The 25,176-nt window shown below is 35.7% G+C and overlaps 1 protein-coding gene and 1 pseudogene across 6 annotated transcripts in view; one reads left to right on the forward strand and one right to left on the reverse strand.

Annotated features, from left to right (window-relative positions):
• LOC116581350 (ATP-binding cassette sub-family A member 3-like) overlaps nt 1-25,176 on the reverse strand; it is a 183,551-nt gene that overhangs the window by 110,969 nt on the left and 47,406 nt on the right. For all 6 annotated transcript variants that reach the window (XM_032328503.1, XM_032328504.1, XM_032328502.1 and 3 more), the window contains 2 exons: nt 15,691-15,808; nt 5,746-5,900 (listed from right to left, as the gene is read on the reverse strand). In XM_032328503.1, coding sequence (XP_032184394.1) covers nt 5,746-5,900; nt 15,691-15,808 — 273 coding nt within the window. The remainder of the gene's footprint in view (nt 1-5,745; nt 5,901-15,690; nt 15,809-25,176) is intronic.
• Nucleotides 5,579-5,746, forward strand: LOC116581544 (annotated as a pseudogene).

Consider the following 25,176-nt stretch of genomic DNA (forward strand, 5'->3'; position numbering starts at 1 on the left):
AAATCCTAACTAAATTGCTGAAAGTAAAGACAAAAAAATTGTTGAGAGCCCCCAGAGAAAAAAGACAAATTATTTATAGGAGAAACAATTCAGATGACTTTGTAGGTCTCATCAGAAACCATGGTATCCAGGAAGCAGTGGAGTAACAATTTTAACTGCTGAAGGAAAAGAACTGTTAACCCAGATTTCTATGTCAAGCAAAAATATTCTGGAAAAATGGTAGTAAATTAAAGGTACTTTCAAGTGATGGAAAACTAAGAGAAACTAGCCAAGAGCATTGGCATAAAAGAAGTGATAAAGAATATTTTGCAAACAGAAGAGAAACAATATAGAAAGCCCAAAACATTATGAATGGTAAAGGAATAGTAAATATAATAACTGTTATTTTCTTATGGTTCTTTAAACATACTAGATAGTTTTAAGCAAAAAATATAGTATTATCTGATGTTTTCAGTATTTTTACATGTAATATATGACAACTATAGCATACACAGCAGAGGATAAAGAACCTACAAGTACGCCAAACTGTGGAAAGAACCAAGATGCCCTTCAATGGATGGATAGGGAAGATGTGGTCCATATACACTACGGAGTATTATGCCTCCATCAGAAAGGATGAATACCCAACTTCGGTAGCAACATGGATGGGACTGGAAGAGATTATGCTGAGTGAAATAAGTCAAGCAGAGAGAGTCAATTATCATATGGTTTCACTTATTTGTGGAGCATTAACAAATAGCACGGAGGACATGGGGAGATGGAGAGGAGAAGGGAGTTGAGGGAAATTGGAAGGGTAGGTGAACCATAAAAGACTATGGACTCTGAAAAACAACCTGAGGGATTTGAAGGGGTGGGGGGTGGGGGGTTGGGGTACCAGGTGGTGGGTATTGGAGAGGACACGGATTGCATAGAGCACTGGGTGTGGCGCAAAAATAATGAATACTGTTATGCTGAAAATAAATAAATTAATAAAAAAAGAATTGATGTTGTAAAAAGAGGCAATCCAGGGAATGGGAGAAGATATTTGCAAATGACAGTACAGACAAAGAACTTCTATATCCACGATCTATAAAGAACTTCACGATCTATAAAGAACTTCTCAAACTCAACACACACAAAACAGACAATCAGATTAAAAAATGGGCAGAAGATATGAACAGAGACTTCTCCAATGAAGACATACAAATGCCTATCAGACACATGAAAAAATGGTCGTCATCACTAGCCATCAGAGAGATTCAAATTAAAACCACATTGAGATACCACCTTACACCACTTAGAATGGCCAAAATTAGCAAGACAGGAAACAACATGTGTTGGAGGGGATGTGGAGAAAGGGGAACCCTCTTACACTGTTGGTGGAATGCAAGTTGGTGTAGCCTCTTTGGAGAACAGTGTGGAGATTCCTCAAGAAATTAAAAACAGAACTTCCCTATGACCCTGCAATTGCACTCCTGGGTATTTACCCCAAAGATACAGATGTAGTGAAAAGAAGGGCCATCTGTACCCCAATGTTTATAGCAGCAATGGCCACGGTCGCCAAACTATGGAGAGAACCAAGATGCCAATGAATACTGTTACGCTGAAAAGAAAAAAAAAAAAACCTACAAGTAATTGGTAAGGTTTCTACATGCCAAATAAAGTCAGAAAATATTGATTCTAAATAACTGTGAAAAGCTAAGGCTGTGTTTTGCCATGTCTAGAGCAAACACTGGAAGTATATATGAAATATAGTAAACATCACAATTGACAAACTAAAATGGAATACTAAAAAAATAACCAATAGCCCAAAATAAAACTGGAAAGGGCAAACAGAGAAAAAAAGTGAGAATAATAAAAGGATAGATTTAGATATAATTTTACTAGTTTTTAATTTAGATAATTTACTAAATTATCTAAACATATCAATTAAAAGAAATTTTCAGATTGTATAGAAAACATGACTTTTTTACACAGTGTCTACAATGAGCTCACTTAAAATTTAATTATATAGGTTAGTTTAAGGTGAAGTGTTTAAAGAAGATACACCATAGGGGCACCTGGGTGGCTCAGTCTGTTAAAGAAGATACACCATGAAAACACGAAACCCTGGGTATTATATGCAACTAAAGAATCATTGAACACAACATCAAAAACCACTAATGTACTATATGTTGGCTAACTGAACTTAATTGACAAAAAGCACAAATCAGAAGAAAGCTGGAATGTTATACTAATATCAGATAAAGTCTATTTCAGAACAAAAAAAATTAAAAGAGACAAAAGACGGACACTGCATGTTCCTAAGAGAATAATAAGACATAATAACCCTAAATGTGTATACCTCTAACAATAGAACTTAAAGCACAGGAAACAAAAATGAATAGAATGAAAATGAATAATAGAAAAATACATGACTATTATAGGATATTTCAGAAATACTTCTAAGTAACAGAATTACCAGACAGAAATCAGCAAATATACAGAAGAATAAAACAAGAACAAGTTATTGAATCTAACTGATGTTTACAGAAAATTCCAACCAAACAGCAGAAAACATATTCTTCTCAAGTGCATATGGAATAGTAACCAAGACAGACCATATCCTCAGTCATAAAACCCTAGCAATTTCAAAACACTTATAATTACACAAAATATGATCTCTGACCAAAATAGAATTAAAGTAAGTATAACAGAAAGAAAGTAGGACAACCTCCCATCACTTATACATTAAAGATCATACTTGCAAGTGATGAGTCACAGAATAATCTCAATGAATGTAGAAAATATTTTGAACTGAATAAAAATGAAAATATAAAAAATTATATCAAAACTTGTGGGGTACAACAAAGGAGTGCTTAGGAGGAAAAATCATGGCAATAAATGCTTACATTAGAAAGATAATGCAGATCATTTTAGAAGCCACACGAACAGGCCATTAAATAACATTGAATCACATAAAGAAGATGTGCTACACACACACACACACACACACACACACACACACACACAGGAATATTATTCAGCAATAAAAAGGAATGGAATCTTGCCATTTGCAAAACCATGGATGGATGCCAAGAGAAATAAATCAGTCAGAGGAAGACAAATATCAAATTATTTCACTCATATATGGAATATAAGAAATGAAACAAATGACCAAAGGAAAAAAGAGACAAACCAAAAAACAGACTCTTAAATAACTACGGAGAATAGATGATAACTAGAACAGGGGTGGCTGAAACAGGTGAAGGAAATTAAGAGTACACTTAGTGTGATGAGCAGTACCCTAATGTAGAGAATTGTTGAATCACTATGTTGTACTCCTGAAAGTAATATAACACTGTATGCTAACTATATTAGAATTAAAATCAAATTAAAAAAACAAGGAAAGGAACTTTCTCACAGTGATAAAGGGTATCTGCAGAAAAAAAATTTAATGGTGAAAACCAGAATGCTATCCCTTGAGATCAGAAGCAAGTCAAGGATGCCCACACATTATGCTGTTCCTAGCCAGTGTGCCATGAAAAAAGAAAGAAAGAAAGAAAGAAGAAAGAAGAAAAGGAAGGAAGGAAGGAAGGAAGGAAGGAAGGAAGGAAGGAAGGAAGGAAGGAAGGGTAAACATACTGGCACAAAGAAACTATCCCCATTCTCCAATAATATGATTGTCTATGCACAAACCCAAGGAATCTACAAAAAAAAAACCCCTCCTAAGCCCATTAAGTGAGCTTAGTAAGGTCAAAGAATAATAGGTTAACATACAATTATCAATCATTTTTCTACGTACAAGCAACAAACAACCGGAAATCAAAAAACATTTTAAGTATCCAAATAATGAAAAAAATATACCAGGTGGTGGGTATTATAGATGCCACGGATTGCATGGAGCACTGGGTGTGGTGAAAAAATAATGAATACTGTTTTTCTGAAAATAAATTAATTAATAAAAAATATATAAAGGATTTTTATACTGAAAACTAAAAATGGTAATGATAGCAAAGACTTAAATTAACAGAGAGAAATACCATGATCAAGGATTTGAAATCACAACATGGTAACAATATTAACTTTCTCTGAAGTGATATACAGGTTTAATCTAATACCAAACTCACAGCACAACTGTTGTAGACACAAAAGAGATAATACACAAATTATCTGGAAGGGTCAAACAGCTATAATAGCTAAAACACTTTTGAAAAAGAATATAGTTGGATGAATAGCATTATCCCATATTAAGAATTACCATAAAGATATACAAATCAGGGCAGTGTGGATCAATAGCACATTAAAAGAGAGTTGATAAGTAAGTCCAGAGAAATATGGCCATTTGAAAAATGGTTTTAGAAACTTTGATCATCTATATGCAAGACAATGAACTTAGATCTACATTTTATACCTTTAAGCAAAGACTAACCCACAAATGGACCATAGATCTAAGTGTATCATGAAAATAAAAAAATATAGAATATACAGAATAAATCTTCATGTCTTGGGGGTTAGGAACAGAGTCTAGAAAAGACAGCAAAGGCAGGATCCTTTGAGAAAAATGTGATAAAAATGTGATAAATTGGATTTCAGTATTAAAAACCTTTGCTCAGTAAAAAGCATTTCCAAGAAAATGAAAAGACAAACTACAGAAATAGGAAAGTGTTTGCAAAGCATATTATCCAACAAAGGACATATATCCAGAATATATTAAGAACTATAAAAAATTAAGTAACAAAATTAACCCAGATTTTAAAAGTGTACAAAGGGCCTTTCATCAAAGAGGGTATAAATGGGAAATAATCATGTGAAAGATAATCAACACCATTAGCCATTCATGAAATGCAAATTAAAACCAGGAGGATATACATCTATACATCTACTAGAATGGTTAAAATGCTAAGATGTAAAGGGGTGCCTAGGTGGCTCAGTTGGTTAAACATCTGACTCTTGATTTCAGCTCAGATCATGACCTCAGGGTCATGAAACTGAACCCCATGTTGAGCTCTGCACTGAGTGTGGAGTCTGCTTGAGAGTCTCTCTCTCCCTCTCCTTCTGTCCCCATCCCTGCTTGAGCTCTCTCTCCCTTTCAAAAAAAGGTGTTAAAAAGTATTACAATACCAAATTCTGGCAAGGATACAGAGCAATTGAAATCTTCCTGCATTGCTGGTAGGGGTGCAAAATGGTTCAGTTACTCCAGTGACTATACAGAAACTATATAGTTTCTTATAAAGTTAAACACTTACAATATGATCCCGTAATCTCATTCTGAGAGAAATGGAAAATTATGTTTACACACAAAAAACTTCACATGAAATTCAGAGCAGCTTTATTCATACTCAAAATGTAAACAACCCAAGTGTCCTTTAATTGGTGTACTGCATTACGTCTAAATATGAAATACTACCCAACAATTAAAAGAAACGTATACTGATCGTACAAGTATGGATGGATCTTGAAGGCATTATGCTCTGTGTAAGGAGCTAATCTTTTAAGGTTACATACCATATGATTCCATTTATATGGTATTCTCAATAAGACAAGACACTAGTGATTAGGATAGACCAGTGATTACCAGGGTGGGATAGGGACGACTACAAAGGAACAGCACGAGGGAATCACTTCTCAGCCTTTTGGCTAAGATCAAGTGTAGGAATAGCATGAGGGAGTGTTTTGGAATAATGAAAATATTCTGTGGTGCTAGCTGAATGTTAAACTTCACATGTCTATATATCAAAAGAAAAAATAAATATACTGTATAGTTTTAAAACATTTCTGACTCACCACAGAGTAGAAAAAAAGGTGTTCTGAAAGTGTCAAGTCATTAAACAACATGTCATGTTGTGGACAGAAGCCCAAGTTTTTTCGAATCTCAATTATGTTCTCTGAGATGTCAAATCCATGAATATAAACCTTTCCTCTAGTTGGAGGGTAACAACCTGTGATTAAGCAGAAGACATAAAAGAAGCTGAGCATTGGTGAGAGAGCATTATAAGACATTGTAAATTAGTATCTAAAAATTCAGCCTGCTTGCAGATTACTCAAAAGAATTACTATCTCCTACAGAATAGTTTAAGAAAATAACAATAATTACATCTAGATATTGGGATAAGCTATCTTTTTTTTTCTTTTCTGCTTTTGTATACAAATTTTCTACAATGGATAAGGATTATCTTGATAATAAAAACATAAATAATTTGCTATACTCTAATACATTCTCATTGCAATTAGACTTTACTGTATTTGTGGATCAAAATAGGTACTGTGTAGATGTTATGACATAATATTGAGGCTCCTGGGTGACTCAGTCAGTTGAGTCTCTAATTCTTGATTTTGACTCAGGTCATGATTCTGGGGTCCTGAGTTTGGACCCCATATTGGGCTCCTCACTCAGCAGGGAGTCTGCTTGCCTTGTCTCCCTGTGCCCCTCCCCCTGCATCTGCATTTCTCTAAGATAAGTAAATATATCTAAAAAAATATATATATATAAGATTAGGATTACTTAACTTTTGTCTTCAAGAAATTTAAATACTAATAACAAAATGTCCAGATTTGTGGGCAACATTTTTTTTTTTGTTGGCAACAATTTGATAACATGTAAAAAAAATAACTATAAGACCATTTAAATCCTATAAATCATTTATCTTGTTTAAAAATATATATTCTTTTTAAAACTTGAAATAGAGTTGACATAAAATATATTAGTTTCCAGTGTACAACATAATGATTTGATATTTGCATATATCAAAAAATGATTATACAATGTCTAGTTAGCATATCACCATACACAACTGTAATATTTTTCTTGTGATGAAGACTTTTATGATCTACTCTCTTAGCAATTTTCAAATATATGAAACAGTAAAATTAACTATAGTCATCATGCTGTATGTTATATCCCATAACTTATTTATCTTATAACTGGAAATTTGTAACTTTTGATCACCTTCACTCACTTATTAGCCCAGTCCCCATCTGTTGACTCTGGCAACCACCAATCTGTTCTTTATATCTGTGAATTTTTTTTTTCTTTGTAAATTCTACATATAAGCGAGACTATACATTATTTGTCTTTCTCCAACTTATTTCACTTAGCATAATGCACTTAAGGTCCATCCATGTTGTCACAAACAACAAGAGTTCCTTCATTCTTATGGCTGAATAATAATGCATTGGGTATATAGACATCTTATCTATTCATTAGCTGATGACAACTTGCATTTCTAACACATTCCCAGGTGATATTAATGATGCTGTTGGTCAGAGGACCAGACTTTGAGGACACTGAGTTAGGATACAGGCTAAACTGCTATTATAAAAGAGGCCACAAAGAAGTTTTAAAAAGACAGAAATTTTGCATTCATATGATAATCCCAAGACAAAAAATCCAGGTCGGTAGGAAGATCAACTCCACATTTTTTTAAATCCATTCATCTACTGAAGGACACTTAGGTTGCTTCCATACCTTGGTTATTATAAATAATGCCACAAACAAACATGGGAGCAGATAACTCTTTGTTTGTGTTTTCATTTCCTTCAAGTAAATACCCAGAAATGGAACTGCTGAATCATATGGTAGTTTTATGTTTAATTTTTTGAGGAAACTTCATACAGTTCTCCATAGTGGCTGTACCAATTAACATTTCCACAAACAGTGCACAAGGGTTCCCTCTTCTCCACATCCTTCTCAGCACTTGCTATTTCTCGGCATTTTGAAAACAGCCATTCTAACAGGTATCAGGTGGTATCTCATTGTGGTTCTGATTTATATTTCCCACATGGTAAGTGATGTTGAGCCTCTTTTCATGTACTTGTTAGCCATCTAGCTTTCTGCTCTTGAAAAATGTCTATTCAAATCCTTTGTCCATTTTTTATTTTATTTATTTACTTATTTATTTTTGATTTTATTTATTTATTTGAGAGAGAGACAGTGAGAGAGAGCGTGAGCGAGAAGGTCAGAGGGAGAAGCACACTCCCCATGGAGGTGGGAGCCCGATGCGGGAGTTGATCCCAGAACTCTAGGATCATGACCTGAGCTGAAGGCAGTTGTCCAACCAACTGAGCTATCCAGGCACCCCCTTTGTCCATTTTTTAAATTGGATTTTTTTTTTTTTTTTTGCTATGAGTCACATGAGTTCTTTATATATTTTGGATATTAGCACCTTATCAGACATGATTTGCAAATACTTTCTCCTATTCAGTGGGTTACTTTTCATTTTATTGTTTTCTTTGCTGTGAAGCTTTTTAGTTTGATGTAGCCCTACACTTATTTATCACTGCTTTTTGTTGCCTTGTTTTTGGTGTCAAATCCCCAAAATCATCTCCAAGATTGAGGTCAAAGAGTCTACTGTATGGCTGTATTTTCATCCAGGAGTTTTGTGGTTTCAAGTCTTACATGTTAATGTCTTTGAGCCATTTTGAGTTGATTTTAGTATATGGTATGAGAGTGGTACAGTTTTCCCAACACCAATACAATTTTCTCCATTGTATTCTTGGCTCCTTTATTGTAAATTAACTGATCATATATGCATGCATTTATTTTTAGGCTCTCTATACTGTTTCACTGTTCTGTGTCTGTTTTTATGTCAATACCATACTATTTTTGATGACTAGCTTTGTAACCTAGTTTGAAATAAGGAAGCTTAATGCTTATACCTTCTCTAGATTGCTTTGACTATTTAGGGACTACTGCAGTTCCATACAAATTTTAAGATTGTCTGTTCTATTTCTGTGAAAAATGCCATTAAAATTTTGATGGGATTTGCACTGAACTTGTAGATTGTTTTGGGTAACAATATTAACAATATTGTTATTAATGGAGTATCTTCCACTTATTTATGTCTTATTCACTCCTTTTCATGTGTTATAGCTTTCAGTGTACAGGTGCTTCACCCCCTTGGTTAATTTTGCTCCTAGGTATTTTGTTCTTTTTGATGTAATTATATATGGTGTTTTCCTCTTTCTTTCTTTCTTTTATTTTTGAGAGAGAGAAAACACAAGCTGGGAGGGAGGGGTAGAGGGAGAGGGAGAGAAAATCCCAAAGAGGCTCAATGCTCAGTACAAGCCCAATGCAGGGCTTGATATCACAACCCTGAGATCATGACCTGAATTGAAATCAAGAGTCAGATGCTTAACCAACTGAGCCTCCCAGGCGCATCTCTGACAGTTTATTTGTGTATAGAAACACAACAGATTTTTGTAGACAGACTTTACGTCCTGCAACTTTACTGAATTAATAGTTACAAAAGTTTTTTAGTGGAATCTTTATAGTTTTTTATATATATTATGTCATCTGTAAATATTTTTTTCCTTTTTGATTTTGATGCTTTTATTTCTTTTTCTTGCCTAATTGATAATTGTGTTAAATAAAAGAGGCAAGAGTGGGCATCCTTGTATTATTCCTATTTTAGAGGAAAAGCTTTTAGCTTTTTACTATTGAATATGATGTTAGCTGCAGGCTTGTCATATATGGCTTTTGTTATATATGTTAAGTATGTTCTCTCTATGCCTAGTTTGTTTAGAGTCTTTAAGTGGATGTAGAATTTTGTCAAATGTTTTTCTGCATCTATTGAGGTGCAGAAAAAGACTATAAATAAGACTATTTATAGTCTTAAGATATATTTTTGAAAATTATATTTAAAAATATACTCCAGGGGCACCAGGGTGGCTCACTGAGTTAAAGCCTCTGCCTTCGGCTCAGATCGTGATCCTGCAGTCCTGGGATGGAGCCCCACATCCGGCTCTCTGCTCTGCAGGGAGCCTGCTTCCCCTTCTCTCTCTCTGCCTGCATCTTTGCCTACTTGTCATCTCTGGCAAATAAATAAATAAAATCTAAAAAGAATTTTTTAAAATACATTCCAAAGTGGAAAAGTCTTTCAAAAACATCTAAATAAGGCTACTTATTTAGCATTGATGGTAAATGCTAAAAAAACAATTAAAAAGAAAATGACAAGTTAACAACCGCATATTAATTTAAAAGACTACTATATGGCTATTAAAAAGAATACTATGTAACTACTAAAAAAACAATGTGCCCTTGGAAATAATATATATACAGACTACATCACAAAAGGAAATTTCAATATGTAATATTCTTTAAAAACTAAACTCAAACTATCATGTTACATAGTAATAACATTATATTTTATAAACAATTAAGAAAGACTTATTGAAAAGATGTGAAAAATTTAGAATTTTACTTTCATTAGGTTCCTTCCTTCTCATATCATTACTCAAATTCTTACATTTTAAGGTGGGTTTTATTTATTTATTTTACAGAGAGAAATCACAAGTAGATGGAGAGGCAGGCAGAAAGAGAGAGAGAGAGGGAAGCAGGCTCCCTGCTGAGCAGAGAGCCCGATGTGGGGCTCGATCCCAGGACCCTGAGATCATGACCTGAGCCGAAGGCAGCGGCTTAACCCACTGAGCCACCCAGGCGCCCCCATTTTAAGGTGTTTTAAATGACAATGATAGTGGAAGATCAGGGAAGTAAAAAAGCACCTGTTTTTCTATCAAGAAAAAGATGAAGACCTTGATGAGCACTGAGTAATATATGGGACTATTGAATCACTGTATTGTACAGCTAAAACTAATATAGCACTGTATGTTAACTACTGTGGAATTAAGATTAAAAAAGGACTACACTTATTGTGATGAGCACTGAGTGATGTAGAGAATTGTTGAATCATTATTACCTAGAAAAACTGTCTTTCAAAAATGAAAGAATAACAAGAAATTAAGAATACCAGACAAACAAAAGTTGAGAGTTCATTACTAGGAGACCTCCATTACAAGAAATGTTAAGAGTTCTTCAGGATGAAACATAAGGATGCTAAATGGTAATATGAAAGCATATTAAAATATAAAACTCATTGTAAAGGTAAATAATGTAGACAAATACAGAACACTATAATGCTATGGTGAGTATAATACATGTAAAATAGTGGTTAGTAAATCACTCATTTTTTGTATAAAAATTAAAAGACAAAAGTATTAAAATACTATACATATAAAAATGTTCATCAGCATACAACATAAAAAAGATGTAAATTGTGACATTAACATAAAGCATGTTCATGTGGAAGAAATAAAATTGAGTTCTGTTTGTGATTGAAGGTCAGTTGTTACTAATTTAAATAGAATATTATAGCTATAAAATATTTTATGTAAGTTCCAAGGTAACCATAAAGAAAATACCTACAGAATAAACATAAAACACAAAGAGAAACAAATCAAAGTATGTAATATAAGATAATATATATATTATATATATGTATAAGATAAATATATATATATTTATGAAAGAAAAAAGTAGAGGACAAAAGAACTATAGAAAAGACAATTTTAAAAATGGCAATGGTGAGCCCTTCCCTATTAATAACTACTTTAAGTTTAAATGAAAAGACCTAAAAAGATAGAGTGGCCAAAATGGATAAACTAACAATGCCTAATTATAATGCTCTCCACAAGGACCTTTACTTTTTATTTTATTTAAATTCAATTAGCCAAGGTATAGTAGTACATCATTAGTTTTTGATATAATGTTCATTACTTGAGTGTATCACCCAGTGCTCATCATATCACATGCCCTCTTTAACACCCATCACCCAGCTACCTCACCCTTCCATATACCTCCCTTTCCACAACCTTCAGTTTGCTTCCTGGAGTCAAGAGTCTCATGTGGTTTATCTCCCTCTCTAATTTCTTCCCAGTTTTCCCCCCTCAACCCTTTCCTCCTCTGCATTATTCCTTATGTTCCACACTAGTGAAACCATGTAATTGTCTTCCTCTGGTTGACTTATTTCACTTAGCATAATCCCCTCTAGTTCCATCCATGTCAATGTAAATGGTAGATATTCATCCTGATGTCTAAGTTATATTCCAGTGTATAAATACACCATATCTTCTTTATCCATTCATCTGTTGAAGGACATCTCAGCTCCTTCCACAGTTTGGCTATTGTGGGCATTGCTGTTATGAACATTGGGGTACTGGTGCCCCTTCTTTTCACTGTATCTTTGGGTTAAATACTCCAAAGTAGTCATAGTGCAACTGCTCTGTCATAGGGTAGCTCTATTTTTAATGACCTGAGGAACCTCCATATTGTTTACTAGAGTGACTGTACCAGCTTGCATTCCCATCAACAGTGTAAGAGGTCTCCCCTTTCTCCAAATCCTAACCATCACTTGTTATTCTACAAGGAACTTTGGATTTAAGGACATATATAAGCAGAAAAGGAAGGCATGAAAAAAGATATTCACGAGAGAGAGAACAGTATTATATAACGGTTATATCACATAATAAATAAAGTTACAGAAAGATATAACAATTATAAATATATGTGTCCAACATTAGAGCACCTACATATATTAAGTAAACATTGGCAGAGCTACAGGGAAGATTACATAGTAGCGATATTATATTACATGGATACTTCAATATCACACTTTCAATAATGGATAAGACATCTAGACAGATAATCAATGATGAAACAGAAGTGAACAACACTAGGGACCAAATGGATCTAATAAGCATTCTAACAGCAGAAAATATACATCTTTTCAAATGCACATAAAACATTCTCCAGGATATATCATATGTTAAGTGACAAAGTATCATACACAATTTTAAGTTGTAAATAACAAATTTAAGACTCAAGTCATATGCCGAGTATCTTTTCAAACCACAATGGGATGAAAGCAAAAGAATAAAAATTTAAAAATTCATAAATGTGGAAATTAAACATAACATTCCTGGAAAACAAATTGTTCAAAAAAGGGGGGAAAAAGGAAAGTTAGAAAATATTTTGAGACAAATAAAAAGGAAAATACAAAATATTAAAACCTATGGAATATAGCAAGAACAGCACTAAAAAAGTAGTTAATACTGATAAGTGTTCATTTTAAAATAAAAAAGGTAAAAAATACACATCCTAACTTTACATCTCAAAAAACTAGAAAAATAACTAAATCCAAGGTTTGCAGAAGGAAGGAAATAAAAAGATTACCAAAAAATAACCAAAATGGAGACTAGAAAAATAGTAAAAGAAATCACTGAAAGTAAGGTTGGTTTTTAAAAAGATAAACATAATTGACAAACCTAGACTAGGTTTGACAATTCATAGTGCATACAGTGGCTCACTTGATATCTCATAAGTCATTTAGGCTTCTTCACTTTTCTTCATTCTTTTTTCTTTTCACTCCTCTGACTTAATAATTGCAAATAGCCTATCTTCAAGTTTGCTAGTTCATTTTCCTACCTGCTCAACTATGCTGTTGAAACCCTCTAATAAAAATTTTCAAATTAGTTCTTACATTTTCCATATTCAGGATTTGTGTGGGTTTTTAAAAAATTACTTCTACCTCTATTAGTATTTTGTTCATGCATAGTTTTCCTCATTTCATTTTGTTGTCTGTGTTCTCTTTTAGGTCACTGAAAATCTTAAAATGACTTTTTGCCAGGTAATTCAGAGATCTGTGTTTCTTAAGGGTCATGTTCTAGTGCTTTATTTTGTTACTTTGGGGCAGGTTTCCATGTGTGTGTGTGTGTGTGTGTGTGTGCGCGCGTGTGTGTGTGCATGCGCGTGTGTGTGTGCACGCACGCATGCGCGCATGTGTGTGTTTTGTATGCCTTGTATTTCGTTGAGATTTAAATATTTAAAAATAGACATCTCTCATAGTATTTATGGACTAGCTTCATGCATGGGAAGTCCTTCACCCATCACCTCAGGTTTTGGGACCTTAAAATATTTTCTGGGGACGGGTCTTTGGGGTTTTGCATATGTTTTCATTCTGCTATATAAGGCCGCTCCAAACTATCTTAATTTCCTTAAGCATTTTGGTGATTGTGTTTCTTTTGTAGTTCTCTGCATATTTTCTGTTGCTTCCTTGGCATCTGAGTGGGGAATTGCACATTTCCTGCTGCCTTAAAATACTTTAAAGTGCTGCAGCATTTGCCTGTGTTTTCCTGTGACTTCCAAACTGTCATCCATAATACATTGCCACTCCCATTAGTTCTCCATTAGGCAAAGCAGAAACCAGTCCCTTGGGCAGTCCCTAGACAAGCCAGAACATTGGATATAAGTTCTAGTCTATTCTTTCTGTCCCAAGGGAGTAGCTTGGAATTGGCGCATTTCCTCCTCATTGTGCCATGCCATGCTAGTAGAGAAGTTGGGGTGAGAAAATGCCATAAGGTTCCTGCCCTTTTTGGTATTTGACATGCATACATTTGCATGCTGCAGCATCCAAACTTGTTTTTGGAGTTTCTAAAAAGGTATGTTTGTCTGCATATTATTGTTAACTTAGTGTCTCTATGGGGAGGAGGGTCTGGAGCTTCCAAGTTTACCATATTTCTGATGTGACTCTTACCTCCTGCTTCTAAGTTACCTCTATCTTCATTTAGTCTTGTTTAATTGCTGTAAGCCTTTTCCTGTTTCCCGAGTTCTGGCAAAATTGATTCTGACATTTTGTGCTTGTTTGTATATACCTTGCCTATGAAGGGACCAGAACCTGGAGTTACCATCTCTGAGAATTTGCTCCTAATGGTTGCTTCTGAGCTCATTCTCAGTGTATGAATAGGATTTCAATAGGTGGACTGATGGTTCAGGCACTCTCATTGAGAGAAAGGACATGAGCATATACAGATGGAAAAGTGCATTATATGTGTTCTGTCATTACATGTAGAACATGGAGTGTGTTCCAAGATAACATGTAAAGCATATCAACTATATATAATGCATATATTATCATGAAGTTAATGACAATTCAGATCATAACCTTGTGATACTACCTAGGTAGCCATGTTGTTAAGAAGAGGTTTAAAAGAGACCTAGAGGAAATCAGTTCAAATATATAAAATAGCAGAGAATGCAGGTAGTGTCTGTCCTTCCTGAGCTAGTTTTGGCATCATTTTAGTTTCAAAGGGGAGGTTGTTATATTTCAACTACTAGGCTCAGCCCTGTTCCAGCCTCTACAACCTATGCTAACCTCATACACAACATGGGATTCATGATTCTAGTTGTCCATAGTACTCCTTATCCATTCTTCCCTTCTGGTGAATGCAGTGTGTCTAACATATAAACCTATATAAAATATTCTCCCATGGCTTCTTATTGCGGTCAGCATAAATTCTAATCTTCATAGCACGGCTTCCCTCAAACCTTTCATGATTTGACCACTTGATTATTCCTCTAGCTTTACCTTTTGCTATTATTCAGATTCTATCTCTGATCTAGTCAGTTCCCTCCTTTCAAGTCTCCTAGTCTTTGCTATGTCTATAATATTCTTTGGTTCCATTCATGGACCTTTAGATATCCTATTTGTCTCAGATTTGATGACACTTCCCTTGTTCTCACCACCCCCAAGACAGGTTATGTTGCATTCTGTTAGGTGAACAGCATCCCACATATAACATCTCTTTTTACACTTATGATGTTAGTTTTAAGTTTCTTTCCTCTATCTCCACCAGCGTACAAAATTGAGGATAACAACCCTCTAATCATCACTGTATTATCCACTGTATTACCAATTCCTATAAAAGGATAGGCATATAAGTATTTTCATTGAATAAATGAATTTATTACATTACCAAGGGCATCTTGGTTGTAAATAATTAAAGTGTAATAAAAACCGCAACACTGAAATAACAACATACTCAATACCACAAGGTGCTGATTGGTTTGAAGCCTTAGAAGGAACCTGACTTCTGCTCTAAACAGAAATAAATACATACCTATGAGAAGAGACAAGACTGTGGTTTTTCCTGCCCCATTTTGTCCTAGAAGAATAGTGATTTGCCCCTTATATAAATTCAAAGACATGTTGTTTACTACTACTTTGTCACCAAATTCCTGTGAGATAAAAGAAAGAATTGTTATCTGTCACTATCACTTATGAAAGACAAAACACTCACATACTCTACCCTTAGAAGAAACAACATTATAAAACAGGTGAAGGTAGGAGGTACAGGTTTCCAGTTATGCAAGTCATGGGCATGAAAGGTATAGTACAGAGGATATGGTCAATGGTACTATAACAGCATTGTAGGGTGACAGGTGGTAGTTTGCTGGTGGTGAGTGCAACATAACATACACACTTGTCAAATAACTATGTTGTCCACCTGAAGCTAATGTAACACTATGAGTCAACTATAGTTCAACAAAGTAGTAAAAAAAAAAAAAAAAAAAAAGCAATCTTATACTACCAACTTGTGAAAAAAGATAATGTGAACAATGAACAACATTTGTAGGTCACTGAGTTTATATATTAGGTAAAATAGGTGTGATTTGGTAAGGAAAATGGAGGCCTTTCTATAGTCTATGTTGGAAGAGTGTAATATAGTAATTATGGGCTTATTCAATTGTAGTAAGAGCTAGGAAACTTCATAGAAGTTGCCACTGATGCCATGATTTCAGCCAGAAGTTTGGTGATTCACAAGAGCATGCCCGGAGATTCTTGAGATTCTAAGCAGAATTAATACATTTACTAATTTCTGAAGCTGTTTCAAAAAATAGAAATGGAAGGAACACTTTCAAACTCTATGAGGCCAGCATTACCTTGATCCCAAAACCAGACAAAGACCCTGCCAGAAAGAAAAATTATAGAGCAATATCCCTGATAAACATGGATGCCAAAATTCTCACTAAGATACTACCCAGTAGGATCCAACACTATATTAAAAACATTATTCACCATGACCAGATGGGATTATTCCTGGGATGCCAGGGTAGTTTCACATTTGCAAATCAATCAATATGATACACCACATTAATAAAAGAAAGTACAAGAACCATATGATCCTCTCAACTGATGCAGAAAAAGCATTTGATAAAATACAGCATCCTGGGGCGCCTGGGTGGCTCAGTAGGTTAAGGCCTCTGCCTTCGGCTCAGGTCATGATCTCAGGGTCCTGGGATTGAGCCCCGCATCGGGCTCTCTGCTCGGCGGGGAGCCTGCTTCCTTCTCTCTCTCTGCCTACCTCTCTGCCTGCTTGTGATCTCTCTCTGTCAAATAAATAAATAAAATTAAAAAAAAATACAGCATCCTTTCTTGATTAAAATTCTTCAAAATATAGGGATAGAGGGAACATACCTCAATATCATAAAAGCCATCCATGAACAGCCCACAGCAAAAATCATTCTCAATGGGGGAAAATCTGAGAGATTTTCCCTAAGGTCAGGAACATGACAGGGATGCCTACTCTCACCACTGCTGTTCAACACAATACTAGAAGTTCTAGCCTCAGCAATCAGACAATGAAAAGAAATAAAAAGCAAACTGGCAAAGAAAAAGTCAAACTTTTTCACTCTTCGAAGATGGAATGATACTTCATGTGGAAAATCCTAAAGACTCCACTTCAGCAACATGGCAGGATAAAAAAATCAAGACAGAACTCAGCTGAATTTCTTTTTTTTTCCCATTTTATTTCTTTTCACTGTTCTAAAATTCATTGTTTATACACCACACCCAGTGCTCCATGTAATATGTGCCCTCCATAATACCCACCACCAGGTGCACCCATCCCTCAATCCTCCTCCCCTCCAAAACCCTCAGTTTGTTTCTCAGAGTCCACAGTCTCTCATGATTTGACTCCCCCTCAGACTTCCCCCATCTCACTTCTCTCCATCTCCCAATGTCCTCCATGTTATTCCTCATGCTCCACAACTAATTACAACTTTAATAGACTTTGGCTTCTAGAAATGACATAGGAAGTGATTATTATAAACTTTCTCCCACTTTTTTACTCCCCTAAATAAAAATTTGTTATAGGACTTCCCCCCACCTTATTTATGGAGTCATCTTATCTATTAAAAGATATGATAAGCATAGAAATTGTAAGAATATATTTTTTATCCATGTTCATCAGGGATATTGGTCTGTAATTATCCTCTGAGAGGGGATTTTCTCTGGTTTGGGGATTAAGGTAATGCTGGCTTCATAGAATGAAATTGGAAGTTTTCCCTCCATTTCTACTTTTTGGAACAGTTTCAGAAGAATTTCTATACACTAACAATGTGATTGAAGAAACAGAAGCGAAGGAATTGATCCCACTTACAATTGCAGCAAAACTCATAAGAGATACCTAGGAATAAACCTAACAAAAGAAATAAAGGATATATACTCTAGAAACTATAGAACACTTATGAAAGAAATTGAGGAAGACACAAAAAGATGGAAAAGCACTCCATGCTCATGGATTGGAAAAATTAACATTGTGAAAATGTCTATAGTACCCAGAGCAATCTACACATTCAGTACAATTCCTATCAAAATTCCATTGGCATTTTTCACAGACCTGGGACAAACAATCCCAAAATTTATATGGAACCAGAAAGGATACCAAATAGCCAGGGGAATGTTGAAAAAGAAAACCAAAACTGGGGGCATCATGTTGCCTGACTTCATCCTATATTGCAAAGCTGTTATCATTAAAACAGCATAGTACTGGCACAAAACAGGCACATAGATCAATGGAACAGAACAGAGAGCCAAGATATGGACTCTCAACTAATTTTTAACAAAGCAGGAATGAATATCCAATGGAAAAAAAAGACAGTCTCTTCAATAAGTGGTGCTGGGAAAATTGGACAGCCACAAAGAGAAGAATGAAACTGAATTACTTTCTTCCATCGTATGCAGAGATAAACTCAAAATGGATGAAAGACTTCAGTATGGGAAAGGAATCCATCAAAATTCTAGAGGAGAACACAGGCAGCCACCTCATCAACCTCAGTCACAGCAATTTCTTGCAATACACATCTCTAAAGGCAAAGGAAACAAAAGCAAAACTGAACTATTTGGACCTTATCAAGATAAAAACTTCTGCACAGCAAAGGACATAGTCAACAAAACTAAAAGGTAACCTATGGAATGGAAGAAGATATTTACAAATGACAGTACAGATAAAGGGCTGGTATCCAAGATCTTTAAAGAACTTCTCAAAATCAACATCTGGAAAACAAAAAATCCAGTCAAAGAATGGGCAGAAGACATGAACAGACACTTCTCCCAAGAATACATACAAACGGCCAAAGACACATGAAAAAATGCTCCATATTACTTGTCATCAGGAAAATACATATCAAAACTACAATGAGATACCACCTTATACCAGTTAGAGTGGCAAAAATTAACAAGTCAGGAAACAACAAATGTTGGAAAGGTTGTGGAGAAAGGTGACCCTCTTACACTGTTGGTAGGAAGGCAAGCTGGTATAGCCACTCTGGAAAACAGTATGGAGTTTCCTCAGGATGTTCAAAATAGAGCTACCCTACGACTCAGCAATTGCACTACTGGGTATTTACCCCCAAAATACAGATGTAGTGAAAGAAGGGGCACATGCACCCCAATGTTCATAGCAGCAATGTCTACAATAGCCAAACTGTGGAAGGAGCTGAGATGTCCTTCAACAGATGAAAGGATTAAGAAGATGTGGTTCATATATAGAATGGAGTATTAGTCAGCCATCAGAAAGGATGACTACCTACCATTTACATCGATATGGATGGAACTACAGGGGATTATGCTAAGTGAATAAGTCAAGGAGAGAAAGACAATATCATATGGTTTCACTCAAATGCAGAATATAAGGAATAGTGTAGAGTATTGCAGGGACAAGGAGAAAAAACTGATTGGGAAGAAATCAGAGAGGGACACAAACCATGACTCCAGGAAACAAACTGATGGTTGTGGAAAGGGAGGTGAGTTCAGGGATGGGGTAACTGGTTGATGGGCAGTAAGGAGGTCATGTGAAGTGATGAGCACTGGGTGTTATATGCAACTAATGTATTACTGAACTTTACAAGAAAAGCTACTAATGTATTATTTGTTGGCTAACTGAATTTAAGTTAAGAGGAAAAGAAGATAAAAACTAAAAAGAAACATAACTTATAGTGATAAAAACTAATTCCTAAAATGAAAATATAATGCATGATATTTACAAATGCAGGTTAGATGCTGCAAAAGAAAAAAGAAAAAGAGGAGAGAGGCAAGATGGTGGAGGAGTAGCCAACTGACAGGACATCAGGTCTCAGGAGTTCAGCTACATAGTTATCAAACCATTCTGAACACCTACAAACTCAAACTCAACAGGAGATGGAAGAGCAGAGCAGAAATTCTAGGAACAGAAAATCGATCACTTTCTGGAAAGTAGGATGTGTGGAAAAGTGAATCTAAAGCTACAGCAAGACAGACCATGGTGGGAGGGGCTGGCTCCCAGCAAGCAGTAGAGCAGCACAGCACAAAATCAGAAATTTTAGAAGTCTACTCCACTGAGGGACATCACTCCAGAGGGTAACCGGGGGTGGAACACTTGTGGAGATAGTATGGTCTCAGGTCCCGTGGGGTCACAGAAAGAACAGGAATTTCTGAGTGTGGCAGAACTCCCAGGCATCAGAGCAGGGAAGCCGACTACAGAGATAGAGCTGAGGAGTGAGCTTTCAGATCAGGGTTACATTAAGCCATGATCAAAGGCACAGTCGGGCCACTGTTCTTCGAGGAGAGACCCCACAAGGGACAGATCCAGGGAGATTCACCTTCCTCCTCTGGAAGGAGCAGTGTGGCAGGAATCTCCTGGGTTTGGAGACTCCAAACAGGGCTGTGCACCAGAGATAGAAACACTCAGTCACAGGCTGGGTGAGCACAGAACATGGCCGGAGACCAGGGAGACAGGAGTGATTGATAGCTTATCTCTGAGCACACTGAGGAGTGGGACCCTAAGCTCAGCTCCTCCAGACCAGAGATTAGAAGGCCACCATTTTCATTCCCGTCCTCCAGAGCTTTATGGAAAGTATTCAGGGAACAAAAGCTCCTGAGACCAAACCCAAGCAGATTACTTAGCCTGGCCCCTGGCAAGGGTGGTGCAATTCTGCCTGGGGCAAAGACATTTGAGAATCACTGCAACAGGCCCCTCCCCCCAGAAGATTAGCAAGAAAATCCAGCCAAGACCAAACTCACCAATCAAGGAGAACAGCAGAACTCCAGAGCTAAGGGGAAAGCAATGCAAACAATTCATGGCTTTTTCCCCATGATCCTTTAGTCTTGCAAAGTTAATTTTTTTCTTATTTTATTTTTCTTATTCCATTTTTTAAACTTTCCTCTTTTAACATTTTTTAACTAGTTTATCTTAACAATACCTTTCTTAAGAAAAAAATAAGTCATTATTATAGTCCTATTTTATCACTTCATTGTATTAAACCTTATTTTTTGTATACATATAGGTTTTTTCTAAAAAGTTTTGGGATACAAATTCTTCTAATAGACCAAAATATACCCTAAATTAAGCACAGAGTTTTGTTCTGGTCTCCTGCCTGAGCACATGCACTCCTCTTTTTTTTCCTTTTCCAATTTACCTTATCAATCCCTTTTTTAGAATTTTTTAAAATATTTCATCTTTATAGTCATATTCCATCCCTTCAATGTATTTACCCTTATTTTTGATGTGTGCATATATGCGTGTACACACACACACACACAAATAAGGGTAAATACATTATATGTATCTTTTAAAAATTTTCATCTTTATAGTCATATTCCATCCCTTTAATGTATTTATCCTTACTTGTGTGCATGTACTTGTGTACGTATATACATATATACGTATACACACACACACACACAAAATTTCTTTAAAATTTTGGGAGGTAGCTTCTTCTAAGAGACCAAAATACCCTCAAAGTCAAGTGGGTGGGTCTGTTCTATTCACCAGTCATATATATATATACGTACATACACACACACACACACACACACATATATATATATATATTTTTTTTTTTAATTTCTTTTTCCCTCCTTTCTTCTCCCCCCAGTCTTGGGTCTCTTCTGATTTGGTTATCATACATTTTTCTGGGGTCTTTGGAACCCTTTTAGTATTTTATTCCATCGTTCATATATTCTTTTTTTTTCCATTTTTAAATATGATTGGTTTTTTAAAATAATTTAAAAAAAACATATAATGTATTATTAGCCCCAGGGGTCATTCATATATTCTTATCTGGATAAAATGACAAGGCGGAAAAACTCACCACAAAAAAAACCAAGAGAAAACCGCTAGAAACCTTGGTCCCTACAGACCAATATGGATATTGGTAATATGTCAGAACTAGAGTTTAGAATGATGATTCCGAAGGTGCTAGCTGGGCTTGAAAAAGGCATGGGAGATATTAGAAAATACCTTTCTGAAGAAATAAAATCCTTTTCTGGAGAAATAAAAGAACTAAAATCTAACCAAGTTGAAATAAAAAAAAGCTATTAATGAGGTGGAATCAAAAATGGAGGCTCTTACTGCCAGAATAAAAGAGGCAGAAGAGAGAATTAGTGATATAGAAGACCAAATGACGGAGAATAAAGAAGCTGAGCAAAAGAGAGACAAACAACTACTAGAACACGAGGGGAGAATTTGAGAGATAAGTGATACCATAAGACGAAACAACATTAGAATAATTGGGATTCCAGAAAAAGAAGAAAGAGAGAGGGGGAAGAAGGTATATTGGAGTGAATTATAGTAGAGAATTTCCCTAATATGGCAAAGGGAACAAACATCAAAATCCAGGAGGCACAGAGAGCCCCCCTCAAAACCAATAAAAATAGGTCCACACCTTGTCATCTAATAGTAAAACTTACAAATCTCAGTGACAAAGAGAAAATCCTGAAAGAAGCTCAGTACAAGAAGTCTGTAACATACAATGGTAGAAATATTAGATTGGTAGCAGACTTATCCACTGAGACCTGGCAGGCCACAAAAGACTGGCATGATATACTCAGAGCACTAAATGAGAAAGACATGCAGCCAAGAACTCTACCCAGATAGGTTATCACTGAAATAGAAGGATAGATAAAAAGGCTCCAGGACAAACAAAAATGAAAGGAATCTGCAAACTCCAAAACAGCCCTACAGAAAATATTGAAAGGGGTCCTCTAAGCAAAGAGAGAGCCTAAAAGTAGTAGACCAGAAAGGAACAGAGACAATAAGTCACTTATTGTCTAAGTAAGTCACTTATAGACAATACAGTGGCACTAAATCTGTATCTTCCAATAGTTACCTGGAATGTAAATGGACTAAGTGCCCCAATCAAAAGACACAAAATATCAGAATGGATAGAAAAATAAAACCCATCAATATGCAGTCTACAAGAAACTCATTTTAGACCCAAAGACACCTCCAGATTTAAGGTGAGGGGATGGAAAACAACTTACCATGCTAATGGACATCAAAAGAAACCTTAGGTGACAATCATTATATCAGATAAATTTGATCTTAAGCCAAAGACTATAATAAGAGATGGGGAAGGACACTATATCATACTCAAAGGGTCTGTCCAACAAGAAGCTCTAACAATTTTAAGTATCTATGCCCCTAACATGGGAGCAGCCAACTATATAAACCAATTAATAACAAAATCAAAGAAACACATTGACAATAATACAATAATAGTAGGGGACTTTAACACCCCTATCACTGAAATGGGCAGATCATCCAAGCAAAAGATCAACAAGGAAATAAAGGCCTTAAAAGACACACTGGACCAGATGGACATCACAGATATATTCAGAACATTCTATCCCAAAGCAACAGAATACACAGTCTTCTCTAGTGCACATGGAACATTCTCCAGAAATGATTACATCTTGGGATGTAATGAATGATCTTGGGATCATTCTCTGCATGTTTTAAGACCACAGTGCTCTGAAACTAGAACTCCATCACAAGAGGAAAGTTGGAAAGAACTCAAATACATGGAGGCTAAGAGCATCCTACTAAAGAATGAATGGGCCAACCAGGAAATTAAAGAAGAATTTTAAAAAGTCCTGGAAACAAATGAGAATGAAAACACAACTGTTCAAAATATGTGGGACATAGCAACGGTGGTCATGAGAAGAAAATACATAGAGATACAGCCTTTCTCAAGAAACAAGAAAGGTCTAAAGTACACAACCTAACCCTACACCTAAAGAAGCTGGAGAAAGAACACAAAGAAAGCCCAAATCCAGCAGGAGAAGAGAAATAATAAAGATCAGAGCTGAAAGCAGTGAAATAGAAACAAAAAGAACAGGAGCTTGTTCTTTGAAAGAATTAACTAGGAGCTGGTTCTTTGAAAGGATGAATAAGATTGATAAACCCTTGGCCCGACTTATCAAAAAGAAAAGAGAAAGGACCGAAATAAATAAAATCATGAATGAAAAGAGGAGAGATCACAACCAACACCAAAGAAATACAAACAATTATAAGAATATATTTGATCAACTTTACGCCAGCAAATTTGACAATCTGGAAGAAATGGATGCATTCCTAGAGACTTATAAACTACCAAAACAGAACCAGGAAGAAATAGAAAACCTGAAAAGACCCATACCAGTAAAGAGATTGAAGCAGTAATCAAAAATCTTCCAACAAACAAGAGCCCAGGGCCAGATGGCTTCCCAGGGGAATTCTACCAAGCATTTAAAGAAGAATTAATACCTACTCTACCGAAACTATAGAAATGGAAGGAAAACCTCCAAACTCACTTTATGAGGCCAGCATTACCTTCATCCCAAAACCAGACAAAGACCCAATCAAAAAGGAGAATTACAGACCAATATTCCTGATGAAGATGGATGCAAAAATTCTCACCAAAATACTAGCTAATAGGATCCAACAAGTCATTAAAAGTATTATTCACAACAACCAAGTGGGATTTATTCTGGGGCTGCAAGGTTGGTTCAACATTCACAAAACAACTTGATACAATACGTTAATAAAAGAAAGAACAAGAACCATCTGTTACTCTCAATAGATGCTGAAAAAGCATTTGACAAAGCAAGCATCGCTTCCTGATCAAAACTCTTCACAGTGTAGGCATAGAGGGTAGATTCCTCAATATCATCAAAGCCATCTATGAAAAACCCACAGCGAATATCATTCTCAATGGGGAAAAACTGAGAGCTTTTCCCCTAAGGTCAGGAACATGGCAGGGCTGTCTACTGTCACCACTGCTATTCAACATAGTACTGGAAGTCCCAGCCTTAGCAATCAGACAACAAAAAGAAATAAAAGGCATCTGTCTACGGCCATACCACCCTGAACGCGCCCGATCTCGTCTGATCTCGGAAGCTAAGCAGGGTCGGGCCTGGTTAGTACTTGGATGGGAGAAATAAAAGGCATCTGAATTGGCAAAGGAGAAGTCAAACTCTCACTCTTTGTAGATGATATGGTCCTTTATGTGGAAAACCCAAAAGA

The sequence above is a fragment of the Mustela erminea genome, chromosome 20, assembly GCF_009829155.1.
Source record: "Mustela erminea isolate mMusErm1 chromosome 20, mMusErm1.Pri, whole genome shotgun sequence".
Lineage (NCBI taxonomy): Eukaryota > Metazoa > Chordata > Mammalia > Carnivora > Mustelidae > Mustela > Mustela erminea.